Below are 19,734 nucleotides of genomic sequence, written 5' to 3' on the forward strand. Positions count from 1 at the left end.
CACATCCACCTCAAATGTACAGCAAAATAAAATAATTAAATGTGGATTACTCAATATCAGATCTCTCACATCCAAAGCTGTACTAATAAATGATTTGATATCAGATCACCATCTGGATATCTTCTGTCTGACTGAAACCTGGCTGTGTCAGGATGAGCATGTTAGCCTGAATGAATCAACCCCCCCCAGTCATATTAATACTCACATTCCCCGAGACACTGGCCGTGGAGGTGGAGTCGCAGCCATTTTCAACTCCACTTTATTAATTAACCCTAAACCTAAACTCAATTATAATTCATTTGAAAGTCTTGTTCTTAGCCTGTCCCATCCAAGGTGGAAAACATTAAAGCCAATTCTATTTGTTGTAGTGTACCGTCCTCCTGGTCCATACTCTGATTTCTTGTCTGAATTTTCAGAGTTCCTGTCGAGTTTGGTTCTTAAAACAGATAAAGTTATTATTGTAGGCGACTTCAATATTCATGTTGATGTCAACAATGACAGCCTTAGCTCTGCTTTTTCCTCTTTACTAGACTGTATTGGTTTCTTTCAGTGTGTAAATAAACCCACTCACTGTTTCAGTCACACTCTCGACCTTGTTTTAGCTTATGGTATTGATATTGAACATGTAACAGTCTTCCCACAAAATCCCGTTCTATCAGACCACTTCTTAATCACTTTCGACTTCATATTGCTGGATTATGTATTATCAGCAAAAAACATCTTGACTAGAAATATTTCCGATAATGCAGTAGTTAAATTCAAGGAAATGATCCCCACTAACTTAATTTTGCAGAAGCTACTCCCTCCCAGCTTGATCATATTGTAGACAGTCTTGCAGACTCATTATGTACCACTTTAGATTCCATCACCCCCCTAAAAATGAAAACAATAAAGAGAAAGAGGCAAGCTCCATGGTTCAACTCCCAAACCCATACACTGAAACAAAGAGCACATAGGCTTGAAAGAGTGTGGCTTTCCACCAAACTGGAAGAATCCCACTTAGCCTGGCAGGATACTGTCAAAAGATATAAAAAGGCCCTCTGTAATGCAAGAAGTGCCTATTACTCATCATTAATAGAGGATAATAGGAACAACCCCAGGTTTCTCTTCAGCACTGTGGCCAGGCTGACAGAGAGTCACAGCTCTATAGATCCACACATCCCTATAACCCTCAGTAGCAATGATTTTATGAACTTCTTTAATGATAAAATCTCTACCGTTAGAGATAAAATTAATCACATCCTGCCTTCAATCAGTACTGATTTATGTCATAACACAGGATCCATAGAGTCAGCTGCAAAACCTAACCTTGACTCCTTTTCTCCCATCGACCTAGCCCAGCTCACATCGATTATCTCAGCATCTAAACCTTCAACCTGTCTCTTAGACCCCATCCCAACTAGGCTGCTTAAGTTCTGCCCTTAATTTGCAGTCCTGTATTAGATATGTTAAATCTGTCCTTGTTAACAGGTTATGTTCCGCAGTCGTATAAAACAGCTATAATCAAACCTCTTCTAAAAAAGCCCACTCTAGATCCAGATGTATTAACCAATTACAGACCTATATCTAACCTCCCCTTTCTTTCTAAGATCCTGGAGAAAGCAGTTGCAAAACAGTTGTGCGACTTTCTACAGGATAATAGTTTATTTAAGGTTTTTCAGTCAGGATTTAGGTTGTATCACAGCACAGAGACAGCACTTATAAAAGTTACGAACAACCTCCTGATAGCATCAGACAACGGACTTGTTTCTGTACTTGTCTTGTTAGATCTCAGTGCTGCTTTTGATACAATTGACCATCACATCCTTTTACAGAGACTGGAGCATTTTATTGGCATTAAAGGAACTGCACTAAACTGGTTTAAGTCCTATCTATCTGATAGGCTTCAGTTTGTACATGTTAACAACTACTGCTCCATACACACAAAAGTTAGACATGGAGTTCCACAAGGGTCAGTGCTTGGACCAATCCTCTTCACTCTGTATATGCTTCCCTTGCGCAATATTATCAGAAAACACTCCATAAATTTCCATTGTTATGCAGATGATACACAGCTTTGTCTGTCAATGGAACCTGATGAAACCAATCATCTAGCCAAACTCCAAGTTTGTCTTAGGGACATTAAAATCTGGATGACAAGCAACTTCTTACTACTAAACTCAGATAAAACTGAAATCATTATAATTGGTCCTGAACACATCAGAAACAAACTTTCTAATGATGTAGCTCCACTAGACGGCATTGCCCTGGCTCCCAGCTCCACTGTAAAGAATCTGGGAGTCATCTTTGACCAGGATATGTCCTTTAACTCACACATAAAACAAACTTCTAGGACTGCCTTTTTTCATCTGCATAACATCTCCAAAATTAGACATTTTCTGTCTCAAAAAGATGCAGAAAAACTAGTCCATGCATTTGTTACTTCTAGGCTGGACTACTGTAATTCATTATTATCAGGCTGCCCCAACAAGTCTCTAAAGACTCTGCAGCTGATCCAAAATGCTGCAGCACCATTACTGACAGGAACTAGGAAAAGAGACCATATTTCTCCTGTGTTAGCCTCTCTACATTGGCTCCCAGTCAAATCCAAAATAGAATTCAAAATCATCCTCCTCACCTACAAAGCCCTTAATGGTCAGGCTCCATCTTACCATCTAAGATCTCATAGTCCCCTACAATCCCACCAGGACTCTGCGCTCCCAAAATGCTGGTTTACTGGTGGTTCCCAGAGTTTCCAGGAGTAGAATGAGAGGCAGAGCCTTCAGTTATCAGGCTCCTCTACTGTGGAACCTTCTCCCAGTTTCAGTCCAGGAGGCAGACACCCTCTGTACCTTTAAGAGTCGGCTTAAAACTTTCCTCTTTGATAAAGCTTATAGTTAGGGTTGGCTCAGGCTTGAACCATCCCGTAGTTATGCTGCTATAGGCCTAGACTGCCGGGAGATCTCCCATGATGCACTGAGCTCCTTTCTCTCTCCCCCTCTCTCCCCCTCTCTCTCCCTCTCTCTCCCTCTCTCTCCCTCTCTCTCCACTCAATATGGATTCATATCCCATGTTACATGTTACTAACTCAGTATCTTCTCTTTCCTGTAGTATTGTGCTCTTCCGTCTTTCTCTCCTCTTCTGTCTCTTTCTGCAGGTATTTCTGCCGCTGGAGCTGTAGAGTCTGATCTGTGATGACAAGTCTCCTGCTGCTCCTACAACTCCACTCAACACCTGCTGCTAGAATTAGAAATTACTTACACTGCTGTTAGTTATATTGCTATGTTAGCAGTTAATACTTTAATGATCACTACTTCATTACTACTGCTGTATTACTGGCCTCACCTTACATCTGATATGGAACCTGTGTTATGCTATGTTCTTCTTTCGCTATTCTCTACTGTTGTATAATTTGTCAACAGGTATGCAAAGAGTGAAGTGCCTTTAAAAGTGAGAGTACTGCATTAAGCTGGTTTTAAAGTAATATGTGGAAATGGTATTGTTGGTATATACTGTTCAAAGAAGACATGTGGTGTCTGTAGGTTAACAGCCACTATGTGTGAGTAGATGTTAGTGTTCACTGCATGCTTGCTTTGTGTGAAAAAGACATATAATTTTTTAAAAAATTAAACAAGGAAGAGTTAAGAAATAATGTGGTAAAAAATAAAGGTGACTTAGTTTTAATAAAAAAGTAAATACAATCAGAACAGGCCAGAACATAATGGTGTAAAGTAGAGAGAGAAAAGGCCAAATGAGGACAGGGTCTGCCCTGAACACGACCCTGCAAGCTGGAGTACAGCCAGAAGAAAAGCACTGGGGCTTTCCAGAAAACAGTGGCTTTGGAGAGAAGATAAGAGTCTATTTTTAGAGCCCAGGTGCTTCTCAAAAGACAGTGACCTTGAAGATAACACGTGAAAGAAATTATTTTTTTGGGGAGCCCCAAGATAGACATCTAAATGAACCAATGTTTAAGTGGTGTAAATTGGTTTGACCAGTAAAATGACCTGAGAGGCGTGGAAAGTCACTGTCAAAAATGTATTCAAAAAAGGGACAAAGCCAGTACTGTTTTGGGGCTCTTCTGGTGTGTCATGTATGCACTGTGAATGGTTCTCGGGCTTCTTTGTCGACAAATAAACTCTGCTGCCTTGGACACTGCCGATCATTTTTGGACACTTGAATCAGGCTGAAGAATTCTGATCGTAGCCCAGTGGTTTGGGACTTTAAACCCAAATTCACATCACTACCCCCCCATTCACATTCAGACATGCACTAATAATTTGTCAGCTGGGCTTACATGCATTCACCTAAAGGCCATTTATCAGACTGTTTGAACTTGTAGGATTGTGTTCTTACGGGTTATGTGTGAGTTTGTGTGTATGTGTGTGTGTGCGTGTCTGTAGCTATCTACCCTTTCCACTGTCGCAGGAGGAAAAAGGTTGGGTGAAAGGAAACAGGAAATGACATGCTGAAAAGGTACAAGGAGGAGTCACACCTGAGAGCTGATTAGGGAGGGAAGTTCAAACAAAGGAGTGAGACCGGAAGGAGGTTTGAGACTGGAGGAGTGAGAGAAAAAAGGAAATGTGAGAGAAAACAAAAAAAAGGACTAGTATCTTGGATAAAATATGGATTTACATGGTCTTTTCCTGAGGAGTTTGAGATGGAATATTGAATTTGTGGAACTAAGACTGTAGGAGGAGAAAGGGGAACCTTGGAGCAGCCGGACCTGTACTGCTCGGTTTCCTAAGGCTTATCTCTCCAGGTCAGAGGACACTTTCATCATCCACACCCCAGTTAAGTCCCTTCACCACCCAAACTCTCCTGGCTTCTCCCATGCTCACCTGAATGCATTTCTGCTCTCCCTCTCCCTCTCTCTACCCAGAGTTGATTCACTTTCCCATATTCATCCATTCACACCTTCACCCTCCTTAAGTGACTGTACACCCCAAATCCACTCATACACACTCTTACCTACATCCATACCCTCACTGGTTACAGGACTATAAAATGAGACTGACTAATGAGATTTTGATTTGTGAGATTTGATTTTTTCTTTTTTTTCTTTTTCTCTCTTTCTGGAGGCTGAAATTGTGATTTTCTTCATTGATGTGAAAGAGTGAAATAATACAAGTTACATATCGCATATTTATTGGTTGGTTTTTCTACTATTCCTTTTGCAGCTAGGATGCAAGCCCCCTCTGATTTAAAATTATTAACAAAAATAAATTTGACAGGTATAGGTGAATAAGTTTATACTTAGCCTGTCTGGCACCCAACAACCTTATTAATTTCTGTTAAGAGAGGCGCCTACGTTACACCACCAAGGGATGAACTGATTTCTCTGACTCATTCTCTTGAAAATTAGTTTTTGTGATGCACTGAGGGGCGCAGATGTAACAGGGCTAATAGGGCTCAATTTTCATCTCCACAGTTAATAATAGTTAGCAATCATGTAAACATCCAAATCAATTTATTGTCATTTACCACGCCTCAAGCACTATGCGCCAACCATGCTCCTTACTGTCCCTCTGCTGAGTTGTTGTCATGTTTGGCACACTGCAGACTTACTGCTCAAAGGTGGAGAAAAAATGGTGTCTTGTGCTTCACTTGGGGATGTTCCTGTGCTGGTTTGAAACATACACTTGTCGCAAATGTGGCAGTGGAGGCACCACAAATGATGAAAGGACAGTAGTCAGATTTTGCCCAATGAAATGTGCTCGAGTGCTCTGGTAAAAAAAAAAAAAAAAAAAACAGAAAGGAAGGAAAAGTTAGAAACACTTTACAAAAGCGTGAATATAAACACAACAACACTGTGAAAACAGGCTGGTGAGTAGATAGGTTTTCATGTGTTATGACTGTAGTCTCATTTAACGCCTTTTTTAAGACAAGATATCATAAGCGGGGTATTTTCTGGTGAATTTTATGTTGTAGAATAAAACGTGAAAATGTCTTAAACTTGTGTTAACCACCCACCTTATTTCCAGCATTTATCCAAAATCCTATTCATCATATAAAACCATATCTTATATCTGGGGTATCCGCTTTTACCAGAGTCAAAGTTTGACGCCAATAGGTGCTAATGTTAGCTAGGTAACCAAACAAATGTTAACACCAGTTGGCATCAAACTTTGTTCCTCTGCATTTGTTGAAGAATTGTAACTTACCTCATCAACTGTAGCCATCCTCTTCTTTTTCTCCACACAAGGAAAGCAGTAGAATGACAACTAAATTTTCTACTTGTGGATACTAAGCTTGGATTGGATAATCACAGTGTGGTGGAAGGGTTGTGTAGCCTATGTTTTGTCCTTGTCTCTTCTTTTTTAAGTGTTAAAACAACAGTGGCTAGCAAAAAAAAAAAAAAAAAAATCAAAGTTGATTCTTTTTACTGTTTGTTACTGAGCTGCCAGGCCTGCAAATGCACATATTCATTCCATTCTGTCACTTCAAGAGATATCACAAATTAAGTATGAGGGTGAGTTTATGTCCGCAAATAAAAACTTACAATGGGTTCAATGAAATCAAGAGCATCTAAGGAGACGGAAGAAGCCACATTTTTGTTAAAGGCACTAAAGTGAAATGATTGCCTCTACTACTGCTTTTCCAGCACCACTCAGTTGTGTACAAGAAATCAATTCCTGAGATCTGACAAGTAAAGAAAAAGAAATCATGAAACTGTGGTATTTTTTTTTCATTTTTTTAACTTTCACTCCAACTATTGATACCACTCTTCTATCCCGTCTTCCCTCCACCTGAGCATCTAGCTCCCATTTCACATGCCTGTCACTGCATGTGCTGTATGTCCTCATCTGACTGTCCACATGGACCAAACACAGCTGTTCCTTAAATGATAGGTCTGATGGAAAAAGAGCAGGACTCCCAACTCTGACACAACCTCAGCAGTGTTTCAGGCCACAGCACAGTGCCAACCAATCATCAGGCTCCCACTGAGTGGTGCTTGTCTCAGGATTGAATTATCAACCTTTTCAGCTCTACTGACATTCCCAGGAACTCAGCAGGCTGATCAGCATTCACTCATCTTTTTCTAATGCTCATTTTCAGTACTTATCACACTCTGAGGCATTTATAAGGAAGGGAGTTTGGTGTTGTTTGCTGGCATTCAAATTAAACAGTTAATTTTCTGGCTAATATAGACAGCTGTATGACAGAAGCCAGCGTTTGCCTCCTCCCAAGAAAGGGAGACTTTAATAGAGAGAGAGCAAAGGGGAGTGGAATTAAGACAACCTGCAGGTTAAGCATTATGATAGAAATGTCAAGCAACCGTTTCCTCAATAATAATAATAATAATAATAATAATAATAATAATAATAATAATAATAATAATAATAATAATTATTATTATTATTATTATTATGTTTTAAGCCTGTTTTCTCTCTCTTTTATGTCAGAAGTACCCTAATAACAGTCTAATTCCTGGGCTTCACCAGGAAACACTGAGTCAAGCCACTGCCAGCATCACATTCATGAAAACTCAGCTGACTACACTAAACTGTTCAGTCCAGACTCAATACAAGACAAGAACACTCACACACAAACACACACACATTCCAGAATTACTTCTTATCATAAAGACGTGACATCACAACAGTGCTTCTCTCTAGAACCTAGAATTCAGACACTGTTCCGGTAGAGAGTATACCAGAGAGATATACCAGAAAACTCCTGAGAGGAATATTTTCACAAAACTTTCTGACTTATTTCTACAAACCCAAAAGCCAACAGATGATCGTTTCTACAAAGGACAACTAGTAAGCCAACTTTATTCATTTATTATACATACCAAAACAAGTTAATAGACTTTTCTAACTTAGCAGCTGTAAACTTGGTCCTGTCTAAAACCACTGTTAAAACAAAGAGCCAGCCTTCTCTCAGTAATGTTCCCAAAATAAGTCGCTAATTTCTTACAGAAATGTAACAACATTGTGACTAAAATTAATTAACATCATATAAAAAAAGTAAAACAAAGGCACACAGGTGTTTTCACTTATTGGGCTGATTTTAAACCTCCTCAAAGCTGTTTTGTTGCACCTGTTAGGAAGGAGAACTGAACATTTTTATTGTCATTACTTCATATAGTTTGGTGACTATATAGTATGTAATTCCCAGCATTGCTCCACCTAACTTGGGCAGAGGTCTAGGCAGCCAGAATAATTGTAAACTCCTTTTGTTGGTATGGTGGACAGCTAGTGTCATATGATTTGTTTTTTATGCAGACTGGCCAACAGTTACGCTGTAATAATTTGAATCACTGTCCATTACTATTGCTGTCACTCCCCTGTCAAGATTACTGTTTATGTAATGGTTTAAATTATTCCCTTTAGATTTAAAGAAGAACATCAGCACGATGGAACAACCGACCAAGGACAAACCAGGTTGTTCTGCTGCATTGGTGCAGACACCTGATATTCTAGATGTCGACCTGCCAAATGTTGATCCAGTGGGCATCTTATTTAACATCAGTAAATGCCTGATACAGCTAACGACACAGTAAGTACTGCATCTTAAAATACTGTATTCTCAGTTTTATATCAAGTCACAGCTATGTGACTAGTGTGGCAGTTGGAAATGTGTACAAATTGCATTACATTACATAACATTAGTTGTGTTGAGAATCAACTTCAGAGTCTTATATGTCAATATCTTCTGTATTTCTTACAGGCAGTTTGAGTTGCTGACAGCCGGCTTTGTGACCGCGGATATGATGACTGTGCTGGCCTTCTCTTGCATGGATATTATCCAGACTTATGCAGAGGCCATCCTGGACGGCGTGATACCACAAGTCTACAGATACATGAGAATCTACGGCACCTTTTCTGCAACCATCCTTGGAGTAACTGAAGACCGAATCTATGCCCACCTGAAGGATTCTATTGGACAGGCACTGACTGACTGTCTGAAGATCAATGTGCAGACTTTTGCATCCACCAAGTTGTTCTCTGAATTACTTGTGAGACATATCTCAAAGACAGTCAGCTCCGTTCTGGATTTGTCTACTAAGATGCCCATACAGGAGTCCAGAATACCAGTGGTTTTTGTCAGCGGCTATGTGACTTCTGTTAAAGACCTCAAAGCAATGGCTTATCAGATGGCTCTCATACTGACAACAGCCCTCAGCGCTGAGCAAGATGAAGACGTGACATTGAATGAACACAATGAAGACGTGGAGTCCCCCCTCTTCTGTTTCAGTTCCAGACGTGACATAACAAAACTGGTGAGGAATTACATTACACACATGGTGAGAATCCTGAAAAGTGGGGTTCAAAGGCCACACTGTAACATGGGCTCCAACCGTAGAGTTGCCTGTGTCAGGGTTGGCGGAAACACAAGAATTTTGGAAGACAGTGAATCACCTGGACAGGAGTCTACCATGCCTTCCTGTAGTGGTTTGGTTGCCATTCCAGGTGTTGTACCTGATGGCAGTAATGAAGAGTCCAATTCTGAGAGCTACCCCTTCAGATCAGTTACAGTAATTAGCCCAGCAGAGAACCATTTCCATCAAAGAGATTCCGCACTGGAGTTGGAAACCATCAGGAACATTGCCGAAGAACTGGTACAAACATTTCTGGATGATCTGAAGGGAGTAGCACACACAGATGGTTGTCAAAAAGCTATCCTTGATGGATTGGAGGTTGTTGACAACAGCAAGTTAAGAGAACTGACAGACAGAATCTTCAGTGTGATAATGAGTGGACATGATTACCAGATTCCATTTGTACCAGTTGGAACACGCATGTGCAACACTATAACCTACAGGAGGCTGAGAGAGGAAGTAACTGACCCAAGTGTTGTTGCTCATACCCTTTACATGAGAACAGAAGAGGTAGTTGCTCGTTGTATTTCGCAGGTTCTCCTGTGGTCAGCAACCTTGCCGGGGTCTGAATATCCATCTCTGTCTCCTGCTTCAGAGGAATTGTCTGACCAGCCTGACTTCCCTTTTATTGGAAACGAAGCAGGAGACCGAATGTCGGAGGTATTCAGAGTAACTCCAAGTGTTCCTCTTTTTCACCTTATTTCAATTGAGTCAAGTCAAGTTTCTGCTGCCACATTTGATATAATCTCTGAGCCACCAGAGCCAACTCAATCAGAGTTGCTGGGAAACATTGTGCAAACATCCCTGCTGACTCTGCTGGTTGTGGAGATGTTCAGTAATATCGGGATTAGAAACAACGAAATTATTTTTGAAGTTGTAAAGAGAGCTGATGAACAGCTTCAAGACGTGGACCTTAAGTTGTATGATGACTTCCATGCCTCGCTGTTGGGTCAGAATTATAAAGACATTTCACAGACTGCCATTGCTGACCTCTTGCTGAAGTTTGGGTCTGTACAAGTGATGCATGAGGCAGCGATATTAGGAGATCCCACTATTGAGGAGGCTATTATGAGAGCACTGAGGAAACATCAAAGAATTTCTTCGCTTACAGTGCCTCATGGAAATGCAGCCAAAAAAACAACCTGTGGTTTCTTCAAGAACTTCAAAAGACAGTGCTGCAAGAAAATTTGTAAGAGGGCTAGCAAGACCACTAGAGTCATCACTCTAACCATTGACCAGGACCACAGGGTTCTAGAGGGTAAGTAACGTATGAAAGCATTAGAAAATCACAGGATTAGCTTCGGTGTAATTTTATTATTATTATTATTGGGCTTCTTTCCATGTGTAGTGTCAATCTGAAAGCCCAACCATGCAAATATTTTATTCCTAAAACATTTTTGTTTGTTTTTGACAGAGCACTCAACGGAAGAAGATCCTTGGAGGGAACAAACACAACAACGTCAGCATCCACTCATACGCAGAGCAGCTGCCTCCATCAGGAACAAGTGTTCCTCCTTAAGAGGGATGTTCTCCTGCATCACTAGGGCAATGTGCAAACCATTCATTGTTTGTTGCAGCCCAGTGAGGGATTAAAGCTCAGAGGAGGAAACGAGGAGACCAAGACCCACTGGAAGAGAGATAGAGTACCAGGGCCATTTGAAGCGGGACCATTGAGGGCAGCTGGATTTGGTTGTAGATATTTCACCTCTCATCCAAGTGGCATCTGTCACTTTGATAACAACCCATAGGCTAATGATCTAGGTGTGCCCACCAGTCCAACCAAGTCCTGTTGCCCTTTATTAAACGCTTCTTGGATGGAAGAGTCAAACTTGAGGCCAATGTAGAGAAAAGCCCCAGACACCTATCAGCCCTGGAAGGGGGTCCCCTCATCTGTGATCCTTCCCAAGGTTTCTTCCATTTTCCCCGTTAAAGGGTGTTTATGGGAGTTTTTCCTTGCCCTTTTGAGGGGGGTGTCATACACAGAATAAAATAACTTGCTAATTTGCTCTTCCTATATATAGTATGTACTTGTTCTTGACTTGCTCCTGGGAACCCTGATTTAATACATTTATCATTATGTAATTTTTGTATTTATTAATTTAAATTAATCAATTGATTAATTCAATAATCAATAAATATAAATGACTGCAACTTATGATTAAATAAGTCATATTTCATATGTATGTATGTATGTATATGTATAACATAAATCCACATCACATTTCAGCCTGCTTTTTATTCTCCAACAATGTGTAATCAGTTGCAAATTGTTCAACCTGTCAGTTTGTGTGTAGAACTTGCCATGTACTGTATGTCCGAAAGTGAGGGGTGACAGTCATAACTCTGGTGTGACTTTATTAACTTTTTCTGTATCAATAATGTAAATATTTGCAGTAATCTTTTAATGCTAATTAGGTACACTCTTACTAAGGATGTGTCAATGTCAACAAAACCTGCGTTAAATACCTACACATCAATGAGTGAATTAGGGACAGCATGTTATGTTATTTGCGATACTTGTGTGATACATGTGACATTAACACAAACGTATGTTAAAATTAAGTTGTCTAGAATTGGACAAAACAAGCTTGAACTCATCTGCTCAGTCTACTGCAGCATAAAAGCAGACATCAAAACTCATTTATCATGTTAAATCACAAAACCTTGTGTTTAAGGTTGACATAAATATGCTTTCCCTTAAAACATGTATTTAAGTCAAGTGGTCTACAATCAGGGTTTGAACTAGTCAGCTCCTCTCACTGCATAAACATAAACGTGGTCAACAAAATAGCTGACTTTCACAACATGCACAAAAGATAGAGCAGTGCCTGTGTCTACTTATGGTAGCAGATGATCTATCTCTCTAAAGACTGGCTGATCTTTAGTATCTGCTGTTAGCGTATTATGTCTGTCCACTTAAAGTCACTGTATGACAACACAGAAAATGTCTTTATCTCTCCAGGAACTGGCTGTTTACATATAGGGCAGTGTTACATGCTGAATTGATTTAGGCCAAAGCCTGAAGCTTAGCAATGAGCTCCAACACTTTGGACTGTCTCATAGTCTTTGACACTGGAAAGTCGTAGACATATTCGAAAACAACTTACCTAAGGCACATGAGGCTGTCATCATGCAGCGCAATGGTGACCTTGTCACTTCTGGCAACAGTAACGAACTGGCGTGACTGGCTTGTCAGATATCCGCTGCACACCAGCTGTGGCTGATGAGTCCTCAAGGATCTCTTATTGCTGTTACAAACGGAGGGGAATTCTGGTCCTGTGCTTAAGAAAAGAAAAAATACACAACAAACAATAACACTAGTTTCAACTCAAAAAATTCCAAAAATTTAATGTACTTCACAAACAGTAAAATACATTTTAGATGATAGGTGCTGATATCATATGTGAGTGTTTTAACTGATTTGTGTGCAGAAGTTCAACCAGATGTGTGGGTGTGATTTGGTGATTGCAGCTTGGAATATTCCATGATGTGGAGCACAACTACATTTGCAATTTTGGAATTCCCAATTATGGATTTCCCTTTTTAAAACAAACAAACAAACAAACATTTATTTAGTTGTTTACACACACACGCACACACAAAGCATTATGACAGACTACACAAGTTTTTTGGGCTGGGCTGCTGCACTCATTCCTGAGGTCATTAGAGGAAACAAGTGTTTGACAACCTGCTGAAAGTCTTTTCCACTGCAGTCTTGATCTGGCCCATGTTCTCTGGTGATGGCTTCATTCTTTTGATGATAGTCAACACTAGTCACTTGTGTCTCCAACTGCTGCTAAGGCAACTTTTGCAATATTCTGTAGCTTCATTTCTATTCATCCTTTTTGGGATACAGGATCACAGAAAGGTAGGTAGCTAGCTAGCTAGCTAACATTTCATCTGTCAATTAGCAGCCATCGAACCTGGAGGCAAACTAGCAAACATCAGTCAGGCTAAGTCAAAGTTTTTGTTGACTCTGCATTTGCCTGAATTCCTAACATCACACAGCTGTGAATGAATCATTAAATACAGAACAATATGCTTCAGCTCTGCTGTTCATGTCCCCAGTCCCTCAGGTTGATGGTAGATCACACAAGAGCCTGCCTCTTCAAGAAGTGGAGGCGTACACCTTAGACTACATAAAGAAGGCTCATACAGTCTATAAGAGGGATACAACAATGATTGACCAAAGATGTAACACACTTGGATGTGTTAGAGAGGGTGCAGCATGCAACACATTATTTGCAGAAACTGACACATAATGTGTTATTTTGCTATCTACCCATTAATTGTGTTAAGAAACACATCCTTTTTTGAATGTGTTGCATATACTGTAATTAACTGGTTATACTGTCAAGGCAAGTATGTAGCCAAATGTAGCCACATCCTGGTGTCTAATCTTTGATAGAGTTACGTTGATTTTGGTGTCTTGCATGGTTATATGAAAAGACTTATGTCACAGAGGAGTAAATACACGCACACAGCAGCACTACACTAATATAGCACCACTTTAAGCCAGTGTTACTTGATATTGCCACTGTTGAATGTTGACTTTTACAAGGCATGTATTGTTGTGCATTGCTGGGAGCAGGACCCTTTAGGTGCATGTGCTGTGACCATACTTCTCATCTGATGGAACAAAGATATTTCTGTATTTCCCACATCATAATCTGTACTGTTTTCTATGTACTGATTCTCTTTGATGTCACAGAGAATTAGGTCATATGTAAATTGCTGATTGCTGGAGTGATTCTTTGAGTTAGATGAATCATTTTGATCATTACAGTATTTCTGAGAATCCTATAGTTACTTCAACATGTAACAATAAACAGGGTCTGGTTTAACTATTCCTTTGATGATCATGTTCATGGAGTGGAGACAGTGAATCCAGCTAACAAATGTTATGAGTTTTATTTATGAATTCTATAACAGCCATGTGTCTGAAGAGACGCATTGGTAGTAATTTACATACTATTGAGTAAATGCAGAGCTGGAGAACATGGAACCTGGGACTCCATCATTATCATTTTTGCATGCTATCCTCCTCCTGCAGCTGTACTGATAACCTTAATTAATATTAAAACACCTGAACTCATACTTTCTACATGAACATTATCATTAATTTGAAATTGGGGCTGTGTCCACCTGATTAAAGTCCAATAGTTAGTTTTTCTTGCTCTATTTTACTTTATTATAAGTGCAATGGCTGGCTCTTAAACTGCTTAATATTCACTAGCCAGTTGCTTAACATTGTCTATCTACAGTTTGGTGCAGGGCAGGTAATGTAACTTAGATTTCTTTTGGCAAGGGTAACACAAGTGGGACTGAATTATACTCTATATGTGTCAAAACTAAAGCCAGGAGCTAAAAGAAGCTTGAAAACTCCTGCAGAGTTAAGTGAGATTTTAGATTTTTGTGTGTGGACAGTGATTAAGAGAGATACTATGTGGCTTTTCACTGATGCAGCATGAAAAATGTATCTTTTCTATATCCCTTTTTTCACACACATAAACACAGTCATTAACATATTTGTACTTAGCATCTGCTCTGGTAATATAATGTTTGCTCAAATTTTCTGACACCAAAGGTGCAATTAATGTACAATGTGTGCACCATCCTATCTTTGGTGTAAAGAATATCATCTGTTCTGTTAACAAATGGTCCACAAAAGTTGAACAGCACATTAGCATTGAGTTTGTTTGAATTCTATTAAGAATTTCAAATAGAGTGGAGCCCCTGTTAAAACAGTATCCATACTGTGTTATTACCAATCTGTTTCTGCCAACATTAAAATATATATGAAAAAATCAGGCACAGCCAACACGTCTGTCTGCTATACATACACTACATGTGAAATGAATCAGACAGGGGAGAGAGAGAATCTGAACTAGCTGCAGTCAAATGAAATGAGCTTCACCATGTAAAGAACATTTCCCTGGGAAGATCATGCTGGGAGCCTTAGGCTGAAGTTGAATCATGCCTCTCATGTCTTCATGCTATGACATATGAAACACCATTTGCCCTGTGTCATATGTGTTTACCTGTCTCCACTGCTTCTCATGATGTGAGTATTTGTGGTGCTCTGGTGACATGAAAGACATTGTGTTGCATTTTTAATACAAAGAAATCACAGTCTGTATTCCAAATGAAAAGTACCACCACCAAAGTACCAAAGTGTAAGATTCAAGTTATTATCTTTACAAAACAGATTGAACTTTATCAACAGCCTACATACAAGACAACAAATAACTATTAAAGTCAAACTGAAATTAATTCACCAAAATATCAGTATGTTCATTTGAACTTTAATTTATGTGATCAAAATTGTAATTTTGTAGTGATGCAAATGTTTGTGTTCCTCTGGGATTCAGATTGACAGTGTTGGTACTGTAATTTGATTGGTGCACTACAAATTGAATTTGTTAGCAGTTGCTTTGCTGCATCTTTGTCTGTGACTTTGTACTTTGTGTTGTGATTCAAATAACAAGTGATGAGGTTACACTACTACTTGCTGCTGTGTATTTTGACACATCATTAGCCATTACCACAATAGGACCCCTGAACAGAAAGCTAAACTCAGTCCTTTGTATGTGTAAAGAACACAATTGTGAGAATATAATTCAGTGATTGATCAAGTTCCAAAAGTACCTTATTGGTATATGGTATTCCATAATGCAACTTAATATTGAAAGAGATCTAGTAGGGTTGGGGTTTTGCTCACAATAAGGATATAAGGATGAATAGATTATGAAGTTGACATTTTGCTGTCAATGCTGATGCTGTGCTGGACTGTCTGTGACTGAGATCCCTGGGGCAGACCCAGAATATGCTGGGATTTGATATCCTGTCTGTTGAGGGAACACCTCTGCATCTAGGGGATCTGGAAAATGTGGCTAAGGAGCAGGATGTCTAGGCTAACTTGTTCACCCTGTTGCCATAGCAACCCAGACACAGATAAGTCACAGAAAATGAATAGATGCAATCAAAGCTCACCAGCATTTTTCATTAGTCCTCCATGCTTCCTAATGGTCCACATTTTCCAAACTGCACACCTCCAGATTGTAATTAAGGCTCTCTGTCAAAAAAGTAAGTCTCAAACCCAAGCCTGGATAACCCTGATGACATCATCAGACATCCTGTTTGCATAACCCAGTAAGTCTTTGGTCTTATTATAGCTTCTTTTAGATTTATTTACATATTTGTCGGGACAGTTACATATACATTTACATTTATGTATATATGTTATTATTTATCAAAAGTATAATTGCAGTGGGATTAGATGTTGGGCAGACAAATATGTGCTGAAACACTCGAAATTCCACTCTTTCCTATATCGAGATGAATGGTTCACACCAGTTTAAAACCCTTGAGGATAAAGCTGAAGAGAAGCAGCAGTCTAGACCACATTTCTGTTTGGCACTGTTACACTAGGCTTTCAAGCTTAAAGAACAGGTTGTCATGGATGATCACATATTAATAGATTTTTCTATATAATTTTGGGCTGCTTCTTGACACTTTTTTGACTGTAGATGGTAGCATTTCTTCAGGTGAGAAATGTGAAGATAGTATCGTAAGCAGGAAAGAGTTTGTTTTGCTTTGACCATTTAGTTGTGAGTCCCACCAATGTTGTAATAAGGTGCTGCTCAGACAACCTGTGGGCTTGTTTTTGCAGGAGGACTATCTCCTAAGAGGATCTGATGTTGTTTGTGCTAATGGAAGAAAAATGATGATTTAAGATTTGTTGGTTCAGTAAGTTGACTCACAACAATCCACACTTGTTCCCAGCTTTTGTCACTATTAGTTTAGCTTGCCACCTAAAATACTTGAGCTGAAAGTTTAAACAGTGATGCTAAAGCAGTATACAGCTCAGTGTATGGATGATTAAACTAACATGCAATGGCTTGCTCCACTGATGTCTTTGAATTGGCTTTATAGTGCTCTAATTGCACTGCTCTCACTTGGCCAAACTAAAGCTTATGGTGAATAAAGCTTATATTGATGCTCTACAACTGTAAATTTCAGCAGCTCTCCAGTATATTGTTAAAATGTAAGTAGCATCATTATGTTTATATAACGTGTGAAATGTGTGTGCAAACTTTAACTATAGTTGATTTTGGAGGTAGGCCATATGGATTCATGCGTATCTTCTCGGTCTATTGCTGAAGTGCAATATGAAGGTACACCTGTGGTTCTATATTAAGCTGCTGTTGGAGTCACAGTGTTGATTAAACAGGGGCAGCTTTCTGATGTAACTACCTGATGTAACTGGAGGTTGTGAGGAAAAAAACAAAGGAAGACACTGCACAGGCAGTATAAAGGCATCTAGGGAAAAAGGGGGAAGTATGTGTGTGTGTGTGTGTGTGTGTGTGTGTGTGCCTTTGTTATACAGTTATGTGTCTGACCCTTCAGTTCTCACCAGGATTGGCACTGACTGAACAATTCTAAACCAATTAACTGTAACCAGAGGGAGGCTGCACAGTGCCACTCTGCTCTGATATAAATGGGTCAGCAGACAGGTAAACTTGAGTGTGCAGTAAACAGAGCTGATCTTTGTTCACTTTATATATACAACCTGTATTTTCCTCAGATTCTAAGATGGTCAGACAGACAGCTGGTTGTTCAGTCTGCCTATGAGTGAGTGTGACCCAAGTTGGACTGATTTCCATCTTGGTCACACAGCACATCTTGAGAACTAATTCTGACAGCACCAAGAACCACCCAACCCTCCATGTGGGGTGGTTTTTATCCTCATCCATAACAAATTTAGAATATACAATTTGGAGGCTATTAAAATGCAATTTGTAGCAAAAAATATCAGAATTCCTGCCGTCTGTGTTGTCAAATAACATTTAGCTAAACCAAAAGGAGCGTACCTGCCTGAGAAGCTGGCCACACAAATATAACTAGCTCCAAGCTCCCTGAGCTGCACTATAGCTATCTTTACTCATATTTACTTTATTTTAATCCCCACTCATTTACACATCATTTCATGGGATTTTTTGACAGTAAAAAAGAATAACACCAGCCATATTCCTTTTGCATTAAGGGATTATCACCTTCTCTCTCGCATCCCCCACTGCCTTGCACCATAAGTGGTATCACCTATGTCTAAGAGTCTACTGATGTTCAAAGTGAGTATTTTCTAGTATTTTGTAAGCATAAAGGATATATGATACGTACATGGATGTCTATGAAACTTTTCAGTCTCCCTCCCCCAGGGATATATTTGTGAATACATCCCAGAGCCTCTCTACCTTCAGTGGCCAACTGCATTTCTCTGGGAAATTCATCACAAGGATGGATGGAGTTTGAATAAGACCAATGTATGGCATTTTATCTAGGTTCTGCAGTGAATTGCAAAATTGTGCAGTACCTTTTCGCAGTTCAGAGAACTTTAAAAAAAAAACCAAATGCATAGCCTTTGAGTTGACCCAAGACTGAACCTCCAAAAGGCTCCATTAAAGGTGTTAAAAAAGCAGGCTGGAGTTAGTAAAGCGTGCAAAAGGGACAGTGATGGTGGATAGAACCAAATGCTTCCATCCATGACACACCAGGTCTCCTGTGAATTGCCAAGGGAAAATAAGACTTCTGCCAGCTGCTCCAAGATAATAGCATCTCTAGAAAGAAATGGAAGTCAAAAGCACACAGACAATATGATGTGACAGAAAGGTAAGAATGAGAATAAAATCAATCCTTTTCAACAGCAAAATGCCATCATCAAAGCAGTGTAGACATTTCACTCACACCATAATCACTTATCATTTTCAGGTCTGTTCATTTTAACACTACACACTGGAGGGAGTATGAAATGCATGCAAATTCTGGAATTAAATATGAAAGTGGCGTAGTCACTGTCTCTTTGTAGCTCTCCATACATCAAGCAACAGCAGGAAACCCCCCCCAATAAAAACCATGAAAGCCATTCAGGACATTTTTGTAACCTGTTTAATGTCTATTGAAAGAGAATCGTGCTATGTATGTATGAAACAATAAACAATCCACCTGACTGTCAGGTTTGAACCCCCTCAAGTCCTGGAGCCCTCACCATAGCTAGACTGGCCCAAGGGACCAAAGATGTTGCCCTGTGTGCAGTTACAAGACACTCCATATTCTAAGGCTCCCATCTTTAATGCCTCCTCAGTGGCTGCTCTGTGATCAAAAACACCCACAGGAGCAGCTCAGAAAAGCTGTTCTGCAGTGGAGGTCCATACATCACTGACAGGTTTGAGGAGCAACATAAGAAAATAACCTTAAGAACATTCCACTTTTATCTTTGTAGCTATTAATTCTTTTAGACATACTGAGCTGTTGGACTTGTCCTTGAGCTTAATGTCTGAATCATTCAGGAAATGACATCCACACATTTGTCATCCTTACAAAAGGTGCCAGAAAACATTGGAACATTGAGTATGAGATGGTGGGAGGACAGT

At 39.6% G+C, this 19,734-nt stretch overlaps 2 protein-coding genes across 2 annotated transcripts in view; both read left to right on the plus strand.

Moving 5' to 3' along the window:
* slc5a6a (solute carrier family 5 member 6a) overlaps positions 1 to 19,734 on the plus strand; it is a 558,624-nt gene that overhangs the window by 120,263 nt on the left and 418,627 nt on the right. The gene's annotated exons all lie outside the window — the stretch shown is intronic.
* Positions 8,329 to 11,449, plus strand: LOC108901744 (uncharacterized). The gene is made up of 3 exons (XM_018703356.2): positions 8,329 to 8,481; positions 8,653 to 10,562; positions 10,719 to 11,449. Exons 1-3 carry the CDS (start codon positions 8,339 to 8,341, stop codon positions 10,895 to 10,897), a joined length of 2,232 nt encoding a protein of 743 aa, XP_018558872.2. The 5' UTR covers positions 8,329 to 8,338; the 3' UTR covers positions 10,898 to 11,449.

The sequence above is a fragment of the Lates calcarifer genome, linkage group LG7_1, assembly GCF_001640805.2.
Source record: "Lates calcarifer isolate ASB-BC8 linkage group LG7_1, TLL_Latcal_v3, whole genome shotgun sequence".
Classification (NCBI taxonomy): Eukaryota; Metazoa; Chordata; class Actinopteri; family Centropomidae; genus Lates; species Lates calcarifer.